At 40.8% G+C, this 22,188-nt stretch overlaps 1 protein-coding gene and 1 pseudogene across 3 annotated transcripts; one reads left to right on the forward strand and one right to left on the reverse strand.

Annotated features, from left to right (window-relative positions):
- Nucleotides 1-10,670: 10,670 nt before the first annotated feature.
- On the forward strand, nucleotides 10,671-11,903 carry LOC307120151 (putative nuclease HARBI1; annotated as a pseudogene). The gene is made up of 3 exons: nucleotides 10,671-11,075; nucleotides 11,162-11,277; nucleotides 11,394-11,903. The product of its transcript is annotated as a putative nuclease HARBI1 (transcript).
- A 5,696-nt stretch (nucleotides 11,904-17,599) lies between these two features.
- LOC307120348 (alpha-1-antitrypsin homolog) lies at nucleotides 17,600-20,038 on the reverse strand. 2 transcript variants are annotated; one of them, XM_079807355.1, is made up of 5 exons: nucleotides 19,850-20,038; nucleotides 18,765-19,436; nucleotides 18,403-18,673; nucleotides 18,119-18,266; nucleotides 17,600-18,010 (listed from the first exon to the last, which is right to left on the reverse strand). In XM_079807355.1, exons 1-5 carry the CDS (start codon nucleotides 19,884-19,886, stop codon nucleotides 17,822-17,824), a joined length of 1,317 nt encoding a protein of 438 aa, XP_079663481.1. In that variant the 5' UTR covers nucleotides 19,887-20,038; the 3' UTR covers nucleotides 17,600-17,821. The 2 variants fall into 2 exon arrangements, with proteins under 2 accessions (XP_079663481.1, XP_079663480.1); XM_079807354.1 differs by lacking the exon at nucleotides 19,850-20,038 and having other exon boundaries at nucleotides 17,725-18,010; nucleotides 18,765-19,720.
- Between the last annotated feature and the right edge of the window lie 2,150 nt (nucleotides 20,039-22,188).

The following is a 22,188-nucleotide window of genomic DNA, read 5'->3' on the forward strand; positions in this document are numbered from 1 at the left end:
ATTGGTTAGTTTCAAAGCAAATAGGCTCATTGGAAAAAACGTGCCTGCGCCAACATTTCTGCAGAATAATGTTACGCTTATTGCATGTTTCAAATGGAAATGTCCAGTGAGTGCCATTTAAAACATGTTCGGTTTTGTATCATGATTTGTGTTTCTTGGAATTTGGAATCTGAGTAAATACATCTGAGTGAATACTCTCCTTCATTTTGAATGAACAGTCGAAGTACAAACATTTATCATCAGATGATCTGGCAGTCTTTTCTGTGTTGTCTAAACCCATTTGATTCATCATCAGAGAGTCACAGTCCCTTTGGGACACATGGATGTCCTTGACTTGTCCCAGTGTGCTGTTTTCTGTACCTTTGCTGTCACCTGATATCAATACATCCGTGGGTTTTAAATGACTTTGTGTATCACACAGATGACTCAATGAGTTTATTTCACTTCCTTGAGATTGTGTACTGACAACATTTGAATCAAACTCTATTCCCCTGTGCATCCATAACTGTTTTGAATTCAAAGTTGACATTTGACTCTATTCCAGCTTCTTTATGGTCCAGCTCTAAGATTAACTGTAACTGTATATATTATTTATACACATAATAAAACGATTTATTTATTAAAAAAATAAATCATTTTAAATAAAAATGAACTATATTAATCACATATTTTTTTCTGTGATTAATTATGATTAATCGCCACTAAAAACACTTAATATTTGAATATACTTTATAATGTTATAATTTCAGTTAATCTCCAAATTGATGTAGAAACAACATAAGGAAAGAATATTTTAAATACTTGTTTATCTTTTTATGAATGAAGGCCAGTATCACTGATACTAATACTGATGTCTCTATGAAATAAAATGTAATTGACATTTCAATGAAATAACACACTTAACTGTGTTGACAGGTATGGATGGGAACCATGTGGAAATCAGGCAGCCAATCATAATGTGGTTTTGCGTTTTCATGTGGACAGAGATTTTTTTTTAAACCGTGCTTGTGTGGACGCAATTGTTTTCTAAAATGGAGGAGGAAAAACTCAGGTTATAAAAATACAGGTGTACGTGTGGACTAGGCCTTAATGCTGTTTATTGTAGCAGAACAGGAAGAAGCCCTTCACCCTGTGCTCTGAATACCCATTTCAAATCACATGTCTGAAGAAAACCAACCACAGGAGGTTTCAGTTTGACTCAGATGAATGGTACTGTGAGATCATACGTAGTTTTAACTTTGTACTTACTTATATACACTAAAACTGAGAACTTACTGTAATAAATGTACACAACAAGTTTTAAATCAGTTACATTCGATTTTACCATGAATTGTAGTTTATACACAATTCACACAATATTCTTCAGGCAACTTTTAAAAAAGTAGTTTAATTTGTTAAGCTGCACCCCCACTTTGGGGCTCACAGCTGAAAACGACCTACCTGAATTAAAACAATTATAGCTCCTGAGAACAGTGTGCTACAGGCACAATTAAGGTATCTTTGGAAAGAAGACACTTGGGACTCTACTAAAAAGCAATCAGAGTTGATAATTCTCAAACAGATAAAAAATTATAATAGTTGAAATGCCTCAAAAATTATTTGCACTACATAGAATGTTTTATTATTTCATGTAAAAATATATGAAAATAGACCTGGAGGAATCCAGTTCAGTTATGGATTGAAAGCCACACGACTTATCAGTTTATAGTTCAAGTTTGAGGAAGATATAATGAAAAATGTGGTTCCTGCAAGCTTTTTTCCAAGTCTATGTCTGTTCCATTTCTCCCTCCGCCTGCTTGAGGCACATCCCCAGAAATGACATCTCCCAACTAAAACAATTGCAGTTGCTGAACAATTTGCACTACATGCACAATTTAGACATCTTTAAAAAGAAGACACTTTAGAGTTTATTACCCAAACATTAAAGTAGAAAAAAACTTAGAAAGACAAACAGTTATAGAAGTTGAAGTGTCTTGAAGATGATTTGTGCTACAATGAACACTATTATTTGATGTAAAAATATATGAAAATAAGCCTGGAGGAATCCAGTTAGTTAATGAATTGAAAGGCACAAGTCTCATCGGTTTATATTTAAAATTTGACGAAGATATCATGAAAAATGGGGTTCCTGCATGCTTTTTTCTAAGAATATGTCCAGGTGCCAAGAAACCTACAGGAGACTTGATAACCTAATGTTATGAAGTGTACTGCAAGCTGTTTTAGCCATCATATATGATGCTTGAATGCTTTTTCAACTATAAAATAATAGGCAGAACCATAAGACTTTGTATAAGTGATTTATTTGTACAACAGAACTTATAAAAAATATAATAAAAATGAAATATTAATAAAAAAGAGCTAAACTTCTTTGCAACTGAAAATACAACAAGTAATATAAGTATAATAACTATAACTATAACTAGTAATATAAATAACAATATAATATAATATATAGCTATAAAAACACACAAAATTTGCTAATGTAAAAAAAAAACATTTACTGGCCTTTTACTGGCCGATTCAGGTCTACAACAGCAAGTGCAGATCTTGAAGAATCTGAAAGCTTTCTTCTCTTTTCTGCTGGTTGGCTGGTGCTTGGATGCCATAGCTCATCTGAAGACTCAACCTGATGCCTGTAGAATTGCAAGGAAAGGAATGAGAATTAGCACTGCATGTAATATTTCTGTATAGTTTGCCCATTCAATCAACAATCACACTGTCATCATTCACTCTAATTACAGGCCATCCCATGAACAATGAAACTGATGGGCAGTCGGTTAGACAGCATTCATATTGATGGCCACCTATACATTCTCACACAGCCCAAGCATCAATCTAACGGCCGGCTATACAGTGAGCATTCATATTGGCGGCGGCCCATACATTCGCACACAGTCCTACAATCAATCTAATGGCCGGTGATACAGTGAGCATTCATATTGATGGCCAGACATAAAATCAACAATCACACAAATGGTCGGCCGTCCAGAACCGTCCAGAAAAAATGCATTTTATATATTATATATTTTTTTTTTCCTGTGTGTGCTAGAAAAAATGCTAAATATCAGTATATGTATAATCTATACTGGTATATTGCAATTTTTTTAGCACACAGAAAAACATAAAATAAATACAGTCTCAATATATATATATATATATATACATATATATATATATATATGTTTTATTTACACACACGGGGAAAATTATATATAATTTTTCCCCATGTGTGCTAGGAAAAATGCAAAATATCAGCATATGTATAATGCATACTGGTATATTGCATTTTTTCTAGCACACAGAAAAAATTAAATAAATACATTCTCACACACATTCTCAATATACATAAACAACTACACATAGCAACTCACCGGTATATTATTGGATCAGCTCCGTCAACAAGCATATCACCGTCATCGCTGTCTTCACTCTCCTCAATGTTTTCCACATCGCTACTTCGAGTGAGCTCAAATAAAACATCCTCAGCAGAAAAAAACTTCTTTTGACGATCCATTGGATAATAAATTTCGTCCAGTTAGTAAGATTAGCAAACAGTTACTACAAAGAGACCGTCTGTTTACTAGCCCGTTAGCTGTTAGCTGTCAGATGACAGGGGGAGGTGTCACAGACTACGTCGCAGCTATACTCTTGGAGAGAGAGAGAGAGAGCGGCAGATTCAAATGAATAAATAATCACGCCCATGTGACGAATATAAACATGAGAGGTCTCGTTGGAATCGTGTGTTCATTGGCTACATTTTCTGTCAGTCATGACGATTCAATGCTTTTATTGGCTCCAGATAAACAGACATTATCATTGGATGAGCACATCATGACATCAGCTAATACGAGTGCTATGGTTGGACATTTTTAACTAGATCCCGGCTATCTTTGCATGTTTTTGAATGGGGTTGGTTTTATTATGTTCGTAACATTCTAAGCTATAAACCCATGTCACTTTATGCTATTGGGAGACTGTTTTTGGTGCATTATTTTATTGCATAACAGTCTAGTATGATACTTCGCTTCGCAGAAATGCGATGTAAACAAATGATTAACCATCAATATTACACGTTATTGTTTCGTTGGATTAAAATGCTCTATGGGATGTTATTCAGTGGACCCTCACCTTTCCATTAATTCTGGAACTTTTAGCAGTGGATGCGTGTGTGGCTCGTAATTAGGACACTACTGGTATGTGCTCTGTTTTTCTTATCAGTTGTTTTGATGTGTATTGCTTACATTCATGCAAAAATACAGCCGTTATAAGCTTTTCATTGAAAAACAGTGGTCTGTCCTCGATGCTTGAGGTTAAGACCTTTAGGGCCCTATCTTGCACCCAGCGCAATTGACTTTGTACACCGACGCATGTGTCATTCCTATTTTGCACCCGCGCAAAGGGCGCTTTTCCCTCCACAGAAGCACGTCGCTAAACTAATGAATGAACTTGCGCTACCTGGGCGGTTCAGCGCAAAAAAGGAGGCGTGTTCCGGCGCAAACAATCCCTGGTACTATTTTGCTGTTCCATTAAACAATTGCGCCACTGACCAGAAAAAACCTAGTCTAAAGTCAGTGGCGCGTTGCGCGTTGTTCATTATGCTATTTTAAGGGCGCATGCTTGACCATAATGTATAGCGTGCACAACGCGGATACACTTTGCTCATGTAATCTACACAGATGCAACAGTTATTTTTGCAAATCATAAATTGTTACACTAAAAAAATATTAACACATGAGATGACGGAAATCATTGTGGTGTGCCACGAAGATGTGAAAAAATAGGCATAAATCTAGCTTACAAATGATTCAGGCTAATTGTAATAATTAAGGATAAGACCTGTTTGCCCAATAGTGGTAAGACATATATGTATATAAGGACATCTGACAAATTGGTTTGTCCGTCAAGAACCAGGAAAAAAAATCGACTGAAAAACTGAAAAAACTGAAAGACTGAAAACAAAAAGACTGTGAAATCACCTTTACCATAATGTACAACATTACAACTTCACTTCTCTGTCTTTCACTGCTCTTACAAGAACATCAGTCTCCTCGGCTGTGAACCGCTCCTGGCGTGCGCCTGGTAAATACGCCATAATAATAGCAATCCATAATGGAACTTGCGCACCTGCTTTTAAAGGGAATGTTGGATGACGCTCGGATTGGTTTATTCACGTTACGCCCAAACCACACCTATGAATAATGAAGCTACTTCAGACCAACCAATTTTAGATTTGCGCCGGGCGCAAGAGCCATTTATCCCGCCGGGAAAATAGCAACAGCGCCGAGACCCGCCCACAAAGTTACTTGCGCTTCGCGCTTTGACACTTGCATTTCAGATCGTTAAAATAGGGCCCTTAGAATGATATATAGTTTGTCAAGATTAATGATGTTTTTTACGTTAAATCTATTAACAAACATTACACTCACCCCGACACCTTTCTTCCTGGAGGTGCATTAGGATCTCACAAGGTCGTGGACGGCACCTGGACGGGGAGTGACTCCTCCCCCCTCACAACCCTCGACGGCCGACCAGCCAAGGGTTACGTGGGGATCCCGCCAGTGGAGCGCGCCGTCGCGATGCAACTGTGTCCGGCGACCACCTCTAACTGGCGCGGTGACCCACGTCTCCCGTCCCGAGCCTGTAAGTTCTCTTCTGGTCTGACTGGAAAGGCTTACAAGGCTTGCGGACAGGCTACGTCCGCCCTGCATAGCATGGCACTGCTTCAGGTCCACCAGGCCCAGGCACTCCTTGACATGCACGAGGGTAGGCCTGACCCAGAGCTCCTCCGGGTCCCAGAGCTCCTCTGACGAAAGTCACCGCCCGTGCCATTGGTCAGGCGATGTCCACGCTTGTGGTCCAGGAGCGTCATCTCTGGCTGAACCTGGCTGACATGAGGGAGACCGATAAATATCGGTTCCTGGACTCCCCCATCTCGTCAGCTGGGTTATTCGGCTACGTGGTCGAGAGCTTTGCCCAACAGTTCTCGGCCACCCAGAAGCAGACGGAGGCGATTAAGCACATCCTGCCCTGGTGGCCCGCTGCTGCCTCCACCCCGCCGCCGGCGGCACCGCCTCCGACTGCTCGTCGCCGAGGACGTCCACCCGCTGCCGCCTCCGCCCCCGCCAAGGCACCGCAGCAGCCTAACACCAGCCGACGGTGTGGGGCCGGCCGTGGAAAGGATGTCCAGCCCGGTCAGGCCGCTGCCAAGCCAGGTGGCAAGCGCCGTCGCAAGCGACCCTGAGACGGGCTGCCCAGAGACGGAGGAAACTGCTCTTAGGGAGATGTCTGCAGCACCACTCCCTCCCCCGGAGGAGGACCGGGGGAGAATCTTTTGTTTGACTGTTCCCCCAAAACTTCAATAAAAGAACAGTTTCCAATATCTCTGGGTGCCAAGAGAGCGCGCTTGGCGGTGGTAGACTCTCCCATGCCTAACCTATCTAAGATTTAAGATAACAGATTAACAAACAAAATTTTTTTTTTTAAAAACCCACCCCCTTAGCAGATTTTATTTTGTTGCCTCAGGACAACGCTATGCAGTATAGGTAGTAAATCACAGATAAAAATGTAATATTGTCTCAATGTTTATTAGGAAAATCAAGAGGGAACTGGCACTCTTTTCAATTAATAATGGGTTTCAAATATTTAATTGTTGCATTTGGTCCATTTACACACATCAAACAGTGGTAATTTTCCTTTTAAAAACACTTCAAATATGTCTTAGCAAGTAAAAAGTATTTAATCTGACTAAAACTTATTTGTCAATCCATCAAACAGAGGTCATTTTCTTTTTTCAAACACTGTAGAACCTGTTTGAACAGTTCACTTTCTCACTCTAGAATGTACATTTCCTGAAGAAAATGTGAGTGGTGCTTGCCGTGGCAAAAAAAATCCTCTCGGATGCTACTGGGATGCAAAAAAGCCAAGCAACATGTCTGTAGGATGTTCTGGGGCTGAGATATGGCTTATTAATGTGTTTGTACTGTTGCTAGGGTACTGTACATGGTTGCTACGATGTGTCTATACAGTTCTTGGGGTGATATTTAAAGACTATTGGCCAATCTGAGTCAAAAGAGCCCACCCTCATGACTGTACGATGTTCTGGGGCTGAGATATGGCTTCTTTATGTTGCAATACAGTTGCTGGGGTGCTCTAAATGGTTGCTAGGGTGTGGCTATACAGTTAATGGGGTGATATTGAAAGACTATTTGCCAGTCTGAGTCAAAAGAGCCCAACTCTGTATTTCAACAATGCTCTGGTACTGAGATATGGCTCGTTAATGTTGATATATGGTTGCTAGGGTGCTGTAACTGGTTGCTAGGGCGTGGCTATGAAGTTATTATTATTATTTTACCATATTGTTCACAAATAACATGTAATGATGTGTGATAACATCCAAACACATTGTCAGCAAAGACCTCCATAAAAAGTACCCCTTATCGCATAACGTTGCCCTGAGGCAACAAGAAGAAAAACTGAATTTCTAAACATGCTAAATTAAAAAAAAGTTAATAAAACTTGACAAACAACTTCTCTACACCTTCATGCACATACATATATTTTTTTATTTACAGTTCATGTCATTGTAAATAAGATTACTGAAGCAAATAATCTTACCTTCTTCTCGCACCATGTGCTCATGTGACCACATGTCAGAAAAGGAAGCCCCGCCTTCAAATGATGCTTGATAGTGACTCCCACACCTTATTGGACCATTCTATAGCAATCATTTGACCATTTTGATTGGTTGCAATTATTTAAAGAAACATGTACTGGAAATTAAACTTAAAAACACTTTCCGTTGCCTGAGAGCAACGCTATGCAGTAGAGGGTTAGCAGTTTGTCTTGCACTCAGCCGCTTCAAAGTTCAGCTCAGAGGCAAGCACGTTCTGGTCCGTACGGACAACACTGCGACCGTTGCGTACGTCAAAAAAAAACAGGGTGGTCTACGCTCCCGTCGCATGTCACAACTCGCCCGCCATCTCCCCTTATGGAGTCAGAAGCATCTGAGGTCGCTTCGTGCCATTCACCTTCCGGGCCTGCTCAATCGTGCAGCCGACGAGCTGTCACGTCAGCCGGTGCTTCCGGGAGAATGGCGACTCCATCCCCAGGCGGTCCAGCTAATCTGGAGTCGTTTCGGGGCCGCACAGGTAGACCTGTTTGCCTCTCCAGAGACGACCCACTGTCAGTGATTGTATTCCTTGACCGAGGCAACCCTCGGGTTGGATGCCCTGGCCCACAGCTGGCCCCGGGAAGAACGCAAGTATGCGTTTCCCCCAGTGAGCCTTCTTGCGCAGACACTGTGCAAAGTCAGGGAGGACGAGGAGCAAGTCCTGTTGGTCGCTCTATATTGGCCCAACCGGACTTGGTTCCCGGAACTAGTGCTCCTTGCGACAGCACCTCCCTGGCCCATTCCTCTGAGGAAGGACCTCCTGACTCAGAGACGGGGCACCCTATGGCACCCGCGTCCAGACCTCTGGAAACTCCATGTCTGGTCCCTGGAGGTTCTAGGTGACCTACCGCAAGCGGTAGTTGACACCATCACTTCCGCTAGAGCCCCCTCTACGAGGCGCCTCTAGGCATTGAAGTGGAACCTGTTCGTCGATTGGTGCTCTTCTCGCCGAGAAGACCCCCGAAGATGTTCGATCGGATCTGTGCTTGCCTTTCTACAAGATGGGTTGGAGCGAAGGCTGTCTCCCTCCACCCTCAAAGTCTATGTTGCCGCTATCGTCGCTAATCATGAGCTAGTAGATGGAAAATCTCTAGGTAAGCACGATCTGGTCGACAGGTTCCTTAGGGGGGCGAGGAGGTTAAATCCGCCTCGTCCTCCCTCCATACCCTCTTGGGACTTAACTCTGGTGCTAAAGAAATGCACTACAGAGAGAACCCTTTTAGCCTCTGCAGTCAGCTGAGTTGAAAATTCTGTCGTTAAAGACAATACTCCTGACTGCGTTGGCCTCCATCAAGAGGGTAGGGGACCTGCAGGCATTTTCGGTTGACGAATCGTGCCTGGAATTCGGGCCCGGTAACTCTCATGTGATCATGAGACCCCGGCCTGGATATGTGCCCAAGGTTCCCACTACTCCCTTCCGGGACCAAGTGGTGACCCTGCAAGCGCTGCCTTCGGAGGAGGCAGACCCAGCCCTAGCTTTTCTCTGTCCCGTCCGTGCTCTCCGGACTTACGTGGACAGAACGCAAAGCTTCAGGACCTCAGAGCAGCTCTTCGTCTGTTACGGAGGACAGCGGAAGGGAAAGGCTGTCTCCAAGCAGAGGATGGCCCACTGGATAGTGGATGCCATCGTCATGGCTTATGAGTCCCAAGACGTGCCCTGCCCGCTCGGGGTAAGAGCCCACTCCACTAGGGGTGTTGGCTCTTCCTGGGCGCTGGCTCGTGGCGCCTCGCTGACAGATATTTGTAGAGCTGCGGGCTGGGCGACACCTAACACGTTCGCTAGATTCTATAGCCTCCGTGTAGAGCCGGTATCTTCCTGTGTGCTCACTTCCCATAGTCAGTAACACCGAAATGCCTGTTCTAGTGTCGGCTTGCTGCGCCATTCCCTCCCCTATGATAGACGGATGCGTGCGCTTATTCTGCTCCAGTCGAGTTCCCCGGATCGGCGAACCCTGTTGAGTCCTCCGCAACCCACGGCAGTCGGACGTGGCAGAGCGTTCGACGCCAGGTCTAACACTCGTATGCATTGGTGGAACTTGTGTTAGGCTGGCTTCCATATGTAGTGACCCCCACGGCGGTCCCATATGTGTATTCTTCCACGGTATGGCTCCCTACGGCGAGCCCGTGTCTTTCCCTCGGCAGAGTCTCCTCTGCCGTCCCAGGTACGTGTTGTCCCCCTCCACTAATTGGCCGGGGCCACCCCTGGGACTTCCGTATGTTGTGCTGCCCACGGTCAGCCCATACGTGTATTATGGTAACTCCCTCTGGGCATGATGTGGCTTCCGCAGCGGCCTTCACAGGCACGCTTTCCCAGCGTTATCCAATACAGTCAGCTGAATGGGCTTTTGCGGAACAGCAGCTTGGACTCTCCCTGCGTGATTTCCCCGCCCGCATCAGATCGGGGTCTGAGGGGCTCATCGCTGGGCGCTGGAAGTGGTAGTAACTATGGCGTTTTCCATAAGGGATCCCAATTCGTCGGTACGTCCGACGTACGTCGAACGTGACCGACTGAATGGGAACGTCTCGGTTACGTATGGTAACCCACGTTCCCTGAAGGAGGGAACGGAGACGTACGTCCCGTCGCCACAGTTGCTGTACCATCACTGCAGGTTGAGCCACTAAGTTTGGCTCCTCAGTGAAAAACAGCGTGCATTCGCTCTCGCTTCCTGTTTATACCCGCGGCGCGGGGCGGAGCGCGAGATGCAAATCTTGCACGCCAATGGCCCATTGGCCTGTTCTCTATATCTCGAAGCTGATAGGGGCTCCCTGAAGTGATCCCAATTCCAATTCGTCGGTACGTCCGACGTACGTCTCCGTTCTCTCCTTCAGGGAACGTTTTTGGGGCTTATGAAGGTGGATTGCTTTTTAGCTGTGTTCGGTAACTTACACTAAACGGCTTTTATTCTGGGTTAGAGATCACAAACCCAAACTGGACAAATCAGCAGTGAGTAAAGTGACATTAATCTGACACATCACAGTCAAATCTTTAGAGTTTGTAGCAATGGCGTCACCGTTTTTGAAAAACCCTGTGGAGATCGGAGCGCAGATAATATGAAGGGCACTTCGTCGGGAAAGAACTTTTAGGGATAGGCATAATCCCCTAGCTTTTCCCGATGATTATCTGTACAAAAGGTATCGGTTTTCGGCAGATAGTATAGTTTATAGTTTATTAAAAATATGACACGCCGAAGCCACGCGCTTAATGTAACGCAACTTATATGTATTGCTTTGCGGTTCTTTGCTAGTGGTACATATTTGCATGCAGTGGGTGATGCTGAAAACATAAGCAAACATACCGCTTGCAGAGCAATATGGAAAGTGGACATTGCATTGTAGGAATACATTGATGTTTTTCCTGGCCACTTAGAGACGCTGGCTATTAAAGAGGGGTTTTACAGAATAGCTGGTAAGATCATTTCAAATGCTGCCTACCTATTACGATTAATCTTATGTTAAAGACTTTAAAGTTGCATAACCAATGTTTTTGAAAAGGATTTCCTAGGGTCATTGGTGCAATAGATTGCACACATATTGCAATTTCTGCAGCCCTAGGTGAGCATGAGGCTGATTTTGTGAATAGAAAATCTATTCACTCCCTCAATGTCAAGGTACAGTCCGAGATGCCTTCTCATTTCTCTTTAACGGATTAGACTCTTATCAAATCTGTTATGATTTTTAACCTATGGACATACATCTGTTATACTGACATGCCTGTTAATTGCAGATGACTTGTGACAATCAATACTTGATCACAAGTTTGGATGCTAGATAGCCTGGCTCGGTACATGAGGGGGGAGATTCACAAATACTTAAAATGGAACTATTGCATTTACTTATATCATTTATTTTATGCTTCTTGACAGGGATGTTTGATGGCTTGTTGGTTGGACACAGGGGTTATGCTTGTCAGAGATATTTAATGACCCCCTACCCTGACCCTGACACAAGGCCCCAGCAGCAATTCAACGTGGCCCACAGCAAAACCAGTGTCAGAATTGAGAATACCTTTGGTATTCTGAAGGCACGATTTAATTGTCTACGTGGCCTGAGAAGATCACCACAGAGAGCATCCCAGATAGTGGCTGCATGTGCAATACTGCACAATATAGCCACTGTAAGAAAAGAGAAAGTGCCACCACCAAACCACCAACTCCCCCCTGATGAAACTGACCCCATTACATTGGACTTTCCATCTGGCAGAGTACTGAGAGATGCAATAACAGCACAGGATTGATTTTTAATAAAAGTACAGTACAAATTTGGGAGTCAAATCATTTTATTGATTTTCACGTTGCTTAAAAAAGAAAGAAAAGAAAAAAAATGTAGTGCATTCTTAAAGTCTTTTAATTCATAACTATTGCTTCACATACAATCTTCCGGTATTCCAACTCCTCAATCTGTAGTTTCAGCTTCTTTTTTTTCCAGTAATTTGATGTCATAGTCCAGCTCCATATTTCTCTTATAGAGGGCTCTGATAGTGTCTGTTTCCTGCTAAAGTAACAGACTGGTCACGACTTTATTGTATACAGTTGTAACTTTATACGGAAAGATGTATAATCCTTTTTCTCTGGCCAGGGAAGTGTGAAGAAGAGGCCTCATTAAGAGGATGCAGTTGTGTGTAATCCTATAATACAATAGACATGAGAAACTTTTTCCGTATTAAAAGATGTTTAAACAAAGCACATATTTAGCATGGCAATAGCATGTTCTCATGGTATGTTCTCTGCTGGGTACTACCTCTGTATGAGACCCTGTAGGTGGGTGTGCTGGCTAACTGAAGGTAACTGAACTTCCCCAGCTGAAAAACACATCAAGTCAGAAGTGCTTGCAATTTACAGCTAATAATAATAATAAAAAAACCTAACTCTAATACCAAAATGTATGTACACCTACCCTGTATAAATGTATCCGTTTGGAAGAGCCAGCACCTGGATCCGAGGATGCACTCCCATAAATGCCATCCATGATGGGTCAACCCTAGTTACTGGACAGGGCCAGTTCCTCTGCAGCAGTGTATTTTTGAGGAGGTTTTCTTACTTTCACACTTTTTCTTCTTGGCTACATAGAATACACTATTATAACATGAACACAAGAACAATAAAAATCACATTGCAATTACTCACCACAACAATGTTTTTGTATTTTATTTTTATCTGCTGCCAAGACCTTTTGCAGTTCGGGTTGCATCTAAGTATAAAATAAATAGTTAAAATCACTATTAAATAGTAAAAACATGTTTTACATAATATTTTTATTCACTTTTAAGTAATTATTTAAGTACACTAATTTCACATTAAATTATATGCAATATGTTTATGCTATGAGTTTTCAATCGGTTTTATCCTCGTTGTGAACCTATAAAAATCAATGTGTAAAAACTTACGCGTTTATGCTATTTTCTGCCAGCAATTCTCCCGAGCTTTGGCCGCTGCAACTGTGTTGCTTTTTGCTGTTAAAATGGACTTAAAGTCATAATATTTCCTCATTATTAATTCTCGCTCTTCCACTGTGAAATAGGCACACCTGTTTTTTTCCATGTTGAATGCCATTGGCTGATAGCGGAAAAGGTGTGGCTTTTATGTGCACGCGCATGATGATCAATCGTTGACTCAGGGTTTAAACCTGGGTTGAGAGAGAAAGTTGATAACCAGCGTCATGAAACATATTAACCCTAATTAACCCAGGTTGGATTTGTTTGGATTTGTTAACCCAAAACTTACTCTGTAACCCAGAGTTTGCCCAACTTGTTTTGTGCAACAGGCCACAGCTCGTCAGGAGCAGCTAGGGTTAGGTGTCTTGCTCATGGACACCTCAGCACTTGGTCAGGTGGAACCGGGGATCGAACCACCAACCTTCCAGTTTGTAGACAACCTACATGAACCACTGAGCCACTGCCGCCCCAAAATCACAGCTGATTCCCTCTGTTCAGGTGTTGTTGTTCTTTCAGACACATGGCCATATGATATACAGTAAAAGAGGACATCTTTGGGCTTATCTTGTTTGAAAAAGGAATATTTATTATAAATATAGAGCAACACAAAGAAAGTAAGAAAAATGCCTGCACAAGGGAGAGGAAGAGGAGTACCAGGACAAGGGAGAGAAGTGGGACAAGGGCAAGGGAGAGGAATGCCTGGACCAGGGCAAGGTAGAGATTGAGGAGTTAGAATGCATGGTGGCGCTCAAAGAAGGGCCAGAATTAGGGTAACTGATGAAATAAGAGCTACTCTCATAGACCATGTCATAAAGCACAGGCAGAGAGGCTGGTGAACGAGTACAGCCAAATCTCAGCCGGGACACATTGGCATCCATTATCCAGAATTTTGAGAAACCAACAGGTAGGATATTGTATAAGGGCTTCTCCTGAAGTGTAAATACTTTAACCATGTATTACAGTGCCTCTGGTCTCTAATATGTAATATTTTGTCTATCTAGGGATTCAAAATACCTCCCTCATAGGCAGAAGAAAGCTCATAAACATGAACTATTGTCAAAATGGTGATTGCTGATAATGAAATAAAACTGAAGGGTATTCTATAAAGCTACCCTGAGATGGGTCATTCATCAACAAAACAAAATGCATGCATTTACTAAACCCAACAAAACACAAATGTGGAAAGGCTTCAAAAGACACATAATCTATGATCAATAAAATATACCATATTGTATAAGGGCAGACCTGACACATAAAATAATGCAGTTTCTGTAATTCCATCTAGTGTTAGTGTTTTTATGACATTGTGCTATGATTTACTAAATGTTCCTGTTGGAAGAGAACATGTGTTAGTGTTTTGGTAGACATAGGATATTGTATTGGTGAATTATTGTATTTTAAAAATTATTTTTGGAGTTTAGTTTACAATGTGTGATTTTGAGCATGAAATTAACTGTTTTGCCAATTGTGTGATGTAGGTGTGTTGGTGTGTTAAGAGTTTAGGACATTTGTTAAATGTATTGAAAAAATTGTCATAGCGATTGTAAAAAACTGTAAATCATCTAAATCTGTCATGTGTCAGGTTACTTTCTTGCTTCTTACTATCCTTTACTACACTCACTCTTCCTTCCTGATCGTTTCTGGTTGACACACACACACACACACACACACACACTCCGCTTCTTTGGCCCTGTCCCAAATGGCACCCAAAACCCTCACGATCTTCGTCTGAGTCCGCACTTTCATGACGTAATGCAGCTTTGACTGCAGAGAAGAAGTCCACTGCGTCCTTCGCACAACTTTGCAGCCTACCATATCCCAGAATTCATAGCACACTGGTGACTACAGGATTTGACTGGACAAATCTCGCACGCCAATTGTTCATTGGCCGGTTCTATATAGCTCGAAGCTGATAGGAGCTCCCAGAAGTGATCCCAATTCGTCGGTACGTCCGACGTACGTCTCCGTTCCCTCCTTCAGGGAACGAGGGTTACCATACGTAACCGAGACGTTCCCTGCCCTGAGCAACCTGGCAAGATAAACTTTAATTTCCCAATTTTAACTTGCATAAATGTTATTTATTTCTTTTTATTTTATTTATTTATTTCTATTTATAAAATTCACTCCGTGCTCACCCGCTATAAATTATTTTATTCCCGACCCAACCGATCCTGCTAAATTTAGATTTAATTTCCAGAATCTCTCTTTTAAATTTCCCCTAAAGAAAAAGAGATACTGGGGATAACAAAAGCAATAGGCTATGTTGGCCATGCAATCATTCTATTTAATTTTCTTCAACACCGTAGCTAAAAAATGTCACAGAGAAAAATAGGCTAAATCAAATGCGACATCTGTCACTCAAAATTATAAGCCAAAATACAAATAAACGAAAACTGCCGACTTTACTTGCTGTATTGCAAAATAATTTTTTTTATATGAATGAATAAATGTCGCTCACTGACGATGGTTACCGAAAGTCTCCTCCAAAGGCTGAATGTAAAGTCATGTCCGGGATAGACAGGACATATTTTCTTTTCTTTTTTTTAATGCAAGTTAATTGTAAATGTAACAAAGTAATTGCTGTCTATTGCTGTCTAAATTGAAATTTTCATTAACTTGACATGTGTAGGCTATAAATAAAAGAGAAGTGGTTGTTCTGTACATTGTTTATTTTTGTAATGCAAGTTATAATTTGTACGTTAAACAAATTCATATATGTTCATACATATATTTTCTTGTCATGTAAATTAAAATGTGTACATGAAAATAAATGGGTCTATACTTAAAGTACTTTTTACAACTATTTATAGGCCTACAATAAAACTTAAGTTTAATATCAGAAACAACTGAAATTTAAATTAACAGCTAAAACAGAAGATAACGTTTGTATGTATGTAGCCTACACTTTAATTGAGCTGAGCAGGGGACACTGTTGGTGGAGCTGGTCCGGGATGGGTAATAATGCACAATAGAGACCCTGTAAGGCCTGTGCCAGCGGGACATCATCTTCATCTGGGATGAGTGCATATCTCCACTGTCCGCAGGTTTGCGGGGCTGAATCGGTCTACGGCTGGCATGTCAATGCATCTGAGATGATGTGAGTTGAATAAAAATAAGTACTTAAATAAAGACTTGGACTTAAATATATAAATGTTTAAAATATATTGTAACAGTTACATTTAACATAAGAAACTGTTAACTAATAGTTGCAACTCAACGATTAAATATTTAACCATAGGCTAGGGTACAGATGTACGTGCTTATGGTCTCCCATCGTTGCAGGCTTTGAAGCATGTCAAAATCCAATAAAAGCTCCATTTGTCTTTTTAAAATCTCCTCACGAACGTCCGCTGTCAGTTGTCACACACCTGCTATAGCCCATTTAACGACGCTCAGTTCAGTGTTGCCAAGTCTGGAATTGGGCTGCATTTAGCTACTGTTGCTGTGGGTTGTTTGTAGCCTATAGTCCACAGGTTTAAGTTGTCTTTACTTTAGCAATATTTCTACCGGCCACCCCCCGCATTTTGGCCAATTTTGGCCGTGATTCCGCTACTTTTAATTAGCAATTGGTATAAGTTGCAGTGGGTGATAATTGACAAGAAATATTGTTTTCTACAATCTTGCTGATAAAGTTTCTTTAGTCATTTGGCAACCCTTACAGATGTGAAAAATGTACAACAATACTCTATTGTGTCTTTTGCTTGTTCAGTGTGCAGTGTACATGTGCACAAATACTGTAATATTCAGAATATATTTACAAAAATAAACAGAAAGGCATAAGTGAACATTTTATTTGTTCCTCAAAACATTGAGTTTTGATTTCTAAGTGATCGAATTAGTTATTTATACTGTAAACAGAAATGTAAGAGGGATAAAAACATTTTTTGTTTCTGAAAACATTGAGTTTCTATCGATATTTTCATGATTTTGTTGACCGTATGATTGAGAAATCAACGTGTACTGATGTCAATGGGGCAGAATTCCCTCGAGCTGAAAGTACAGTCTTTGGCAAACTTATTGTTGCAGACTTGGTGACATAGTTAGTATATATTTTCTAACTCCATTATCCATTAATGAAGGATAAAAGTATGTTTAAATTAAGTGCACAGAGTAAATTGATATAGTTAGTAGTTGTGGTTGAACCCAGTTAGATTACCATTACAGTAAAGTGTGTACTGTATTTCATCAGTATTGTGTAATTGTTGTCAAAGACATAGAAAATGTTGTTCGGTATGTGATATTTCAGCTCAGTATGATGAGCCCGGTCTCACAAAAATGCGTATAAAGTGTGCAATGTCGTGGAATGTATACGGCAAAATGAGTTTTGGCGTGCATATGGTACGTAAAAGAGTTGATAAGCTCAAATTTGCAGACAGCATTATGACACCAGTATTGAGAAATATGGTGTGCTTTTAGATGCATTTTTTTTACAGCATGTGCACTTTATAGTGTACTTGAGCATGAAAGTACTGAGTAATGTAAGGTAACTACATGAGTTAAGGTTAGGTTAATTGTTTACCCAGTTACTGTCATTACTACAGTAAGTACATAGTATGTACATGCGAAACAGGACTGTAAAGTGAAGTGCTACAGTGCATTTTTTTAAATGATGACTCACTTGATTACAATCAAATCAACATTTATTGCAGCTTACAATAACATCCACATAAAGATTAGCAGCCTTCTGCAGAGGGCCGGCAAGTTTTGATTAGAGTAGGACCTCAAACAGTAGGATTGGTAATCTTGCCCATGAAGAGGATGCTCTTGGTGCTGCTCTCTACAATCAGTACCATGAAAGGCCGGTTGAGCTTCACGGTTTTTGTCACGGACTTAATAACAATTTCTACTGTGGTTACAGCTACTGCCTCTGTGCCCTTCTCGTCCACGCTGAGAACTGCCTGATGGTCAACCTGGAGATTGGGTTCAAAATGTGAACATGACTGTATAGAGTTTTCAAATTCTTTAGGTCTATCAACCATTGGTGGTGCTTCAAAAGGTAAAAACAAGTCCACATTTACCCGTGACACCTTGACTGCGTTCTCTTCTGTGATCCCGGAGAAATCTGCTGTGTCACTGAATGCATCGGTTATTCCCATCTCCTGCAGAATGTCGTTCAGGTTGAATTTTGCAGAGATGGAGAACTTGGGCATACACAGGTCCACAGGTCTGAAGGGCAGAAATGTAAGATATGGTATATCAGCTACTATGGCCATTTCCAAGTTCCCACATGTCTGTGCAACTAAACAACCATCAAATGTCAACTAGTACATTAATTAAAATCTGGAGGTATTGACGGTATTACCTTTCAAAGAGTTTATCGTGCCAGTTCTTAATATGTTGACTGGAGATGTATTCTTCAACCTCCTCCATCTTTCCGTCATCAGGAAGAACGATCATCATGGAAGTATTTCCTTTGTACGGCACCATCATGACCGTAGTTTGGTTGACAGGGTCTTGATAGATCTTATAGAAGCCGGTTCTTTGCATCATGTCAACTTTCACTGTGGTGTCCTTGTCCACTTGGAAGTCAGCTTTGTGGGTCAGGTTTGCATTAAACTGCTCTACCCAATTCCCTATAAAGAAAAATTGCAAGAATTTCAGTTCAGATCAAAGAAATTATTATTACAGGAATATTGCTGAATGAAACAGAAGTTTATTTAGTACCTATGAAGTACATATAGGTAATCAGCATCATCACTGTATCTGTAGTCAGGTCCTTCACCATGTCGGTTATCTTGTCATGGGTTTTCTTGGCAATATACTTGTTAATCTCCTCTGCAGCAATTTCAGGCTTGAAGAAGTCAACACTGAAGGCTTCACTGTTGTAGTATTGCTTAGAATCATTCAGGAACTTGTCCACCACTTTGAGGCCTTCTCTGATGGCCACACCAGATCCTGCCTCCAGCTGCATGGCTCCCTGGCTGTGATTCAGCATGTGGAACAAGTGTTCATAACCCTCATTGACCTGCTCTGGCTGCAACTCACCATAACCCAGAGTGCTGTATATCTGTGAATGAGTGCTGCCCTTGGCACCTAGAGCCAGCATGCTCAAAGCCATTGAGATCCCGATCGGGGAGAAGAAAATGTTCTTGCCCTGGGCTTTAGGATGGGATGCAAGTTTCTTGTAGAGAGAGAAGGCGAAGTCAGCGTTGGGTGGAGCAATGCCGCTGGCCTCCTCGTGGCTGGGGTGGGGTTCGTCCTTCCCATGGTGGAGATGGTGGTGGTGCTCGGCTGTGTGACCACCGTGGTCGTGACCTTCGTGGGGTGCGGCCCAGGCCGTTGCTACCAGCAGGGCAGCAATCGCACAGTAATAAATCTTTGCCAACATTTTATCACCTGTTTTATGACCAGAGGGCACAGCATTGTACAAACTTTGAGATTTTGCACTAATCCCAGAAAGCAATTTTGGATTTAAGAGACGTCTAATAGCCATCCAAACACAGCCCTGACGTCTAGGCTAATACAAGGCTAAATTTGAGCTGTCAATGAAAATGTATTAGATTTCTAACCATAGCCCTAGAATAGACTAGTCATTTAGAACATATGTCAAAGAAATGAAGCCAAACGCCTCGTAATCACTGTTGACTTTGCTTACATGATGGAATATCATACATCTTGCAAGTTATTTTGGCAAAAAATGGGTTACTCATAGCTGGACTATATCGGGTCTGTAGTGAACCGAGACGGCTAACAGAGTAGCTATATAAAATTCAGTCAAATCATCATTAAGCAAAACAATTGTAACTTACCATCAAAGTCCTCTTGACTGTTCAAATGGAGTGGCATCAATTTATAGTCCTTCAAGCATCGGCCAAAGTAAAATTTTTAAACATTAACCTGTTTCCACCCCCATTATGTGAACTCAATCACTCATGATAAACAGTTGCTCTGTATTTAGTGATGCAACACAGTTTTAGACTTCAGTGTCAGGGGTTTTCAGTACTTAAAATGTGTGTGTGTGTGTGTGTGTGTGTGTGTGTGCGTGCCTGCGTGCGTGTGTGTGTGTGTGTGTGTGTGTGTGTGTGTGTTAGGGTGACCAGATGTCCCCATTTTCCCCGGTTTTTGGTGTTCTGACCCCTATTGGAGCTGTCCCTGTAAATGTCCCCGTTTTACAGCTCGTTCAAAACAACCCGCAGATATATTGCAATAAAGCGCCCAACCAACATACAGCAGCTGCTGGTTATAGGAGCAGTTATGTAGTGATTGTTTTCACCAGCAGACGGCGCTGTGAGCTACGCTGATTCTACTTGGCGCTCACCGCTAGCCCGCTATTACTTCATGAAGAACGTAACCGAGAGCAGAGTGCCATTATCGTCAAATATCAAAAGAAACATCGTTATTGCTTTCAAGGTAGTAAAATACTAACTATTCATGTTAAACTAAAGTAATACTGTTTGTATGTGCTTTATAACAGAGCCTCAATAGGGTGCAGATTGTTTTCCCCCCAAAAAAGTCCCACAGTCACAATGCAATAATTACCACACATCTGAACTATAAATATAGAAAAAAACTAAACAATTAACTTACACTTGCAACAAATGCATGTGCAGAATACACACTTAAACTTAAACACATGCTTAAAATAAGCCTACAATGCAAAATAACAAGACCAATTAAAGATAGTAAGGGTTTTTTCAAGCAAAAACATAATAAAACATTTGAAGTAAAAATAAAGTAATTTATATAGTTTAAACGTGAAAATATTAAATACAATTATAAAATGTTACAATATTTGTAAATAGTTTTATTTATCATGTTTTTTTTAAGTCATGTTATAATGTTTTGAACTGCTTATTATTTACAATGGTTGCTATTAATTTTTTTCATTGTTTTCATTTTTTTTTTTTTTTTTTTTTGCGGGTGCGTTGAATTGTATTAAATCCAGACCAAAAATTCTAATAATCAAACTAAATAATAATAATTATTAATGTTAATAATAATATAGGGCGCCCACAACAACAAAAACATTCTAATATGTATTGTCCCCATTTTTTAATTAAAATATAATAAATTAGATTTTAGTGGTATTTTGACCACTCAAATAGGAAATGTCCCCGGTTTCCATTTCAGAAATCTGGTCACCTTAGTGTGTGTGTGTGTGTGTGCAGGTTGATTGAATTTAGTTTTAAAAAGTAGGCAATCAGTTATTTAGGATTGATGACTGTCTTCACATCTTAAGATACCATGGTAGCTTGTGCCTTTTTTCTGTGATGGTCAATCAAAGTACAGCTCTAATTCTCTAAATTTTAGCAGTCCCTAATTAGTAGTTAGTTTAAAATTAAGGTTATTTAAGGTTAATTTACTGTTTACACTCCATTTAATCATAAATCCTATAACGGACTCAGTAATTGTTTATTTATTCATTATTATTATTATTATTATTATTATTATTATTATTATTATTATTATTATTATTATTATTATTATTATACCCCTTTTTTATATTGGGCTTGCATCCACAATCAGTTCATTACATACAGAGCTTGCAGAGAGAGACACTATCAATCAACCAGTGATTTACTGTACTGTGATAGATTTTTATAATTAATACCATCACAAGAGTCAACACTAGATTGTACACCTTTGAGGGCTTTGTACAACTGGCTGATCTGGAGAACATAGACTGAACACCATACCGTCTCTGAAGTATGTGTTTTCCAAAGCAAACTTTGGGAGTCGGATCTCTGCAAACCTGTCAAAGGGGGAAATAAAATCAATGTTTTAGACAGTGTGAAATGTCACTTTCTCTCCATATATATACAAATTCAGAATGACGCTTGTTGTTTAGAGCTGCAGTTGGCCACAAACAGAATGTCTGGCTTAAATCTCTCAAGATCTCAGCAGAGGAGAATTAAACAACTCCACAAACAGCATTACCATTACGTTACTCATTTTGTAGTATTCATAATAATAGCCATGTGATTCTACAGAACAAGATCCAGGACGGTTGTGGTAATATAATAATATGCAGATTGTGTAGATTTAAAAACAAAATGCACAAAGATTTTAATCTACAGCATTCCTTAGATACACACAGACGTCAAGAATCAATGTATGAATCTCAACAATGGTGACAATAGATGAAAAG

The sequence above is a fragment of the Gobio gobio genome (genome assembly GCF_949357685.1).
Source record: "Gobio gobio genome assembly, chromosome: 24".
Lineage (NCBI taxonomy): Eukaryota > Metazoa > Chordata > Actinopteri > Cypriniformes > Gobionidae > Gobio > Gobio gobio.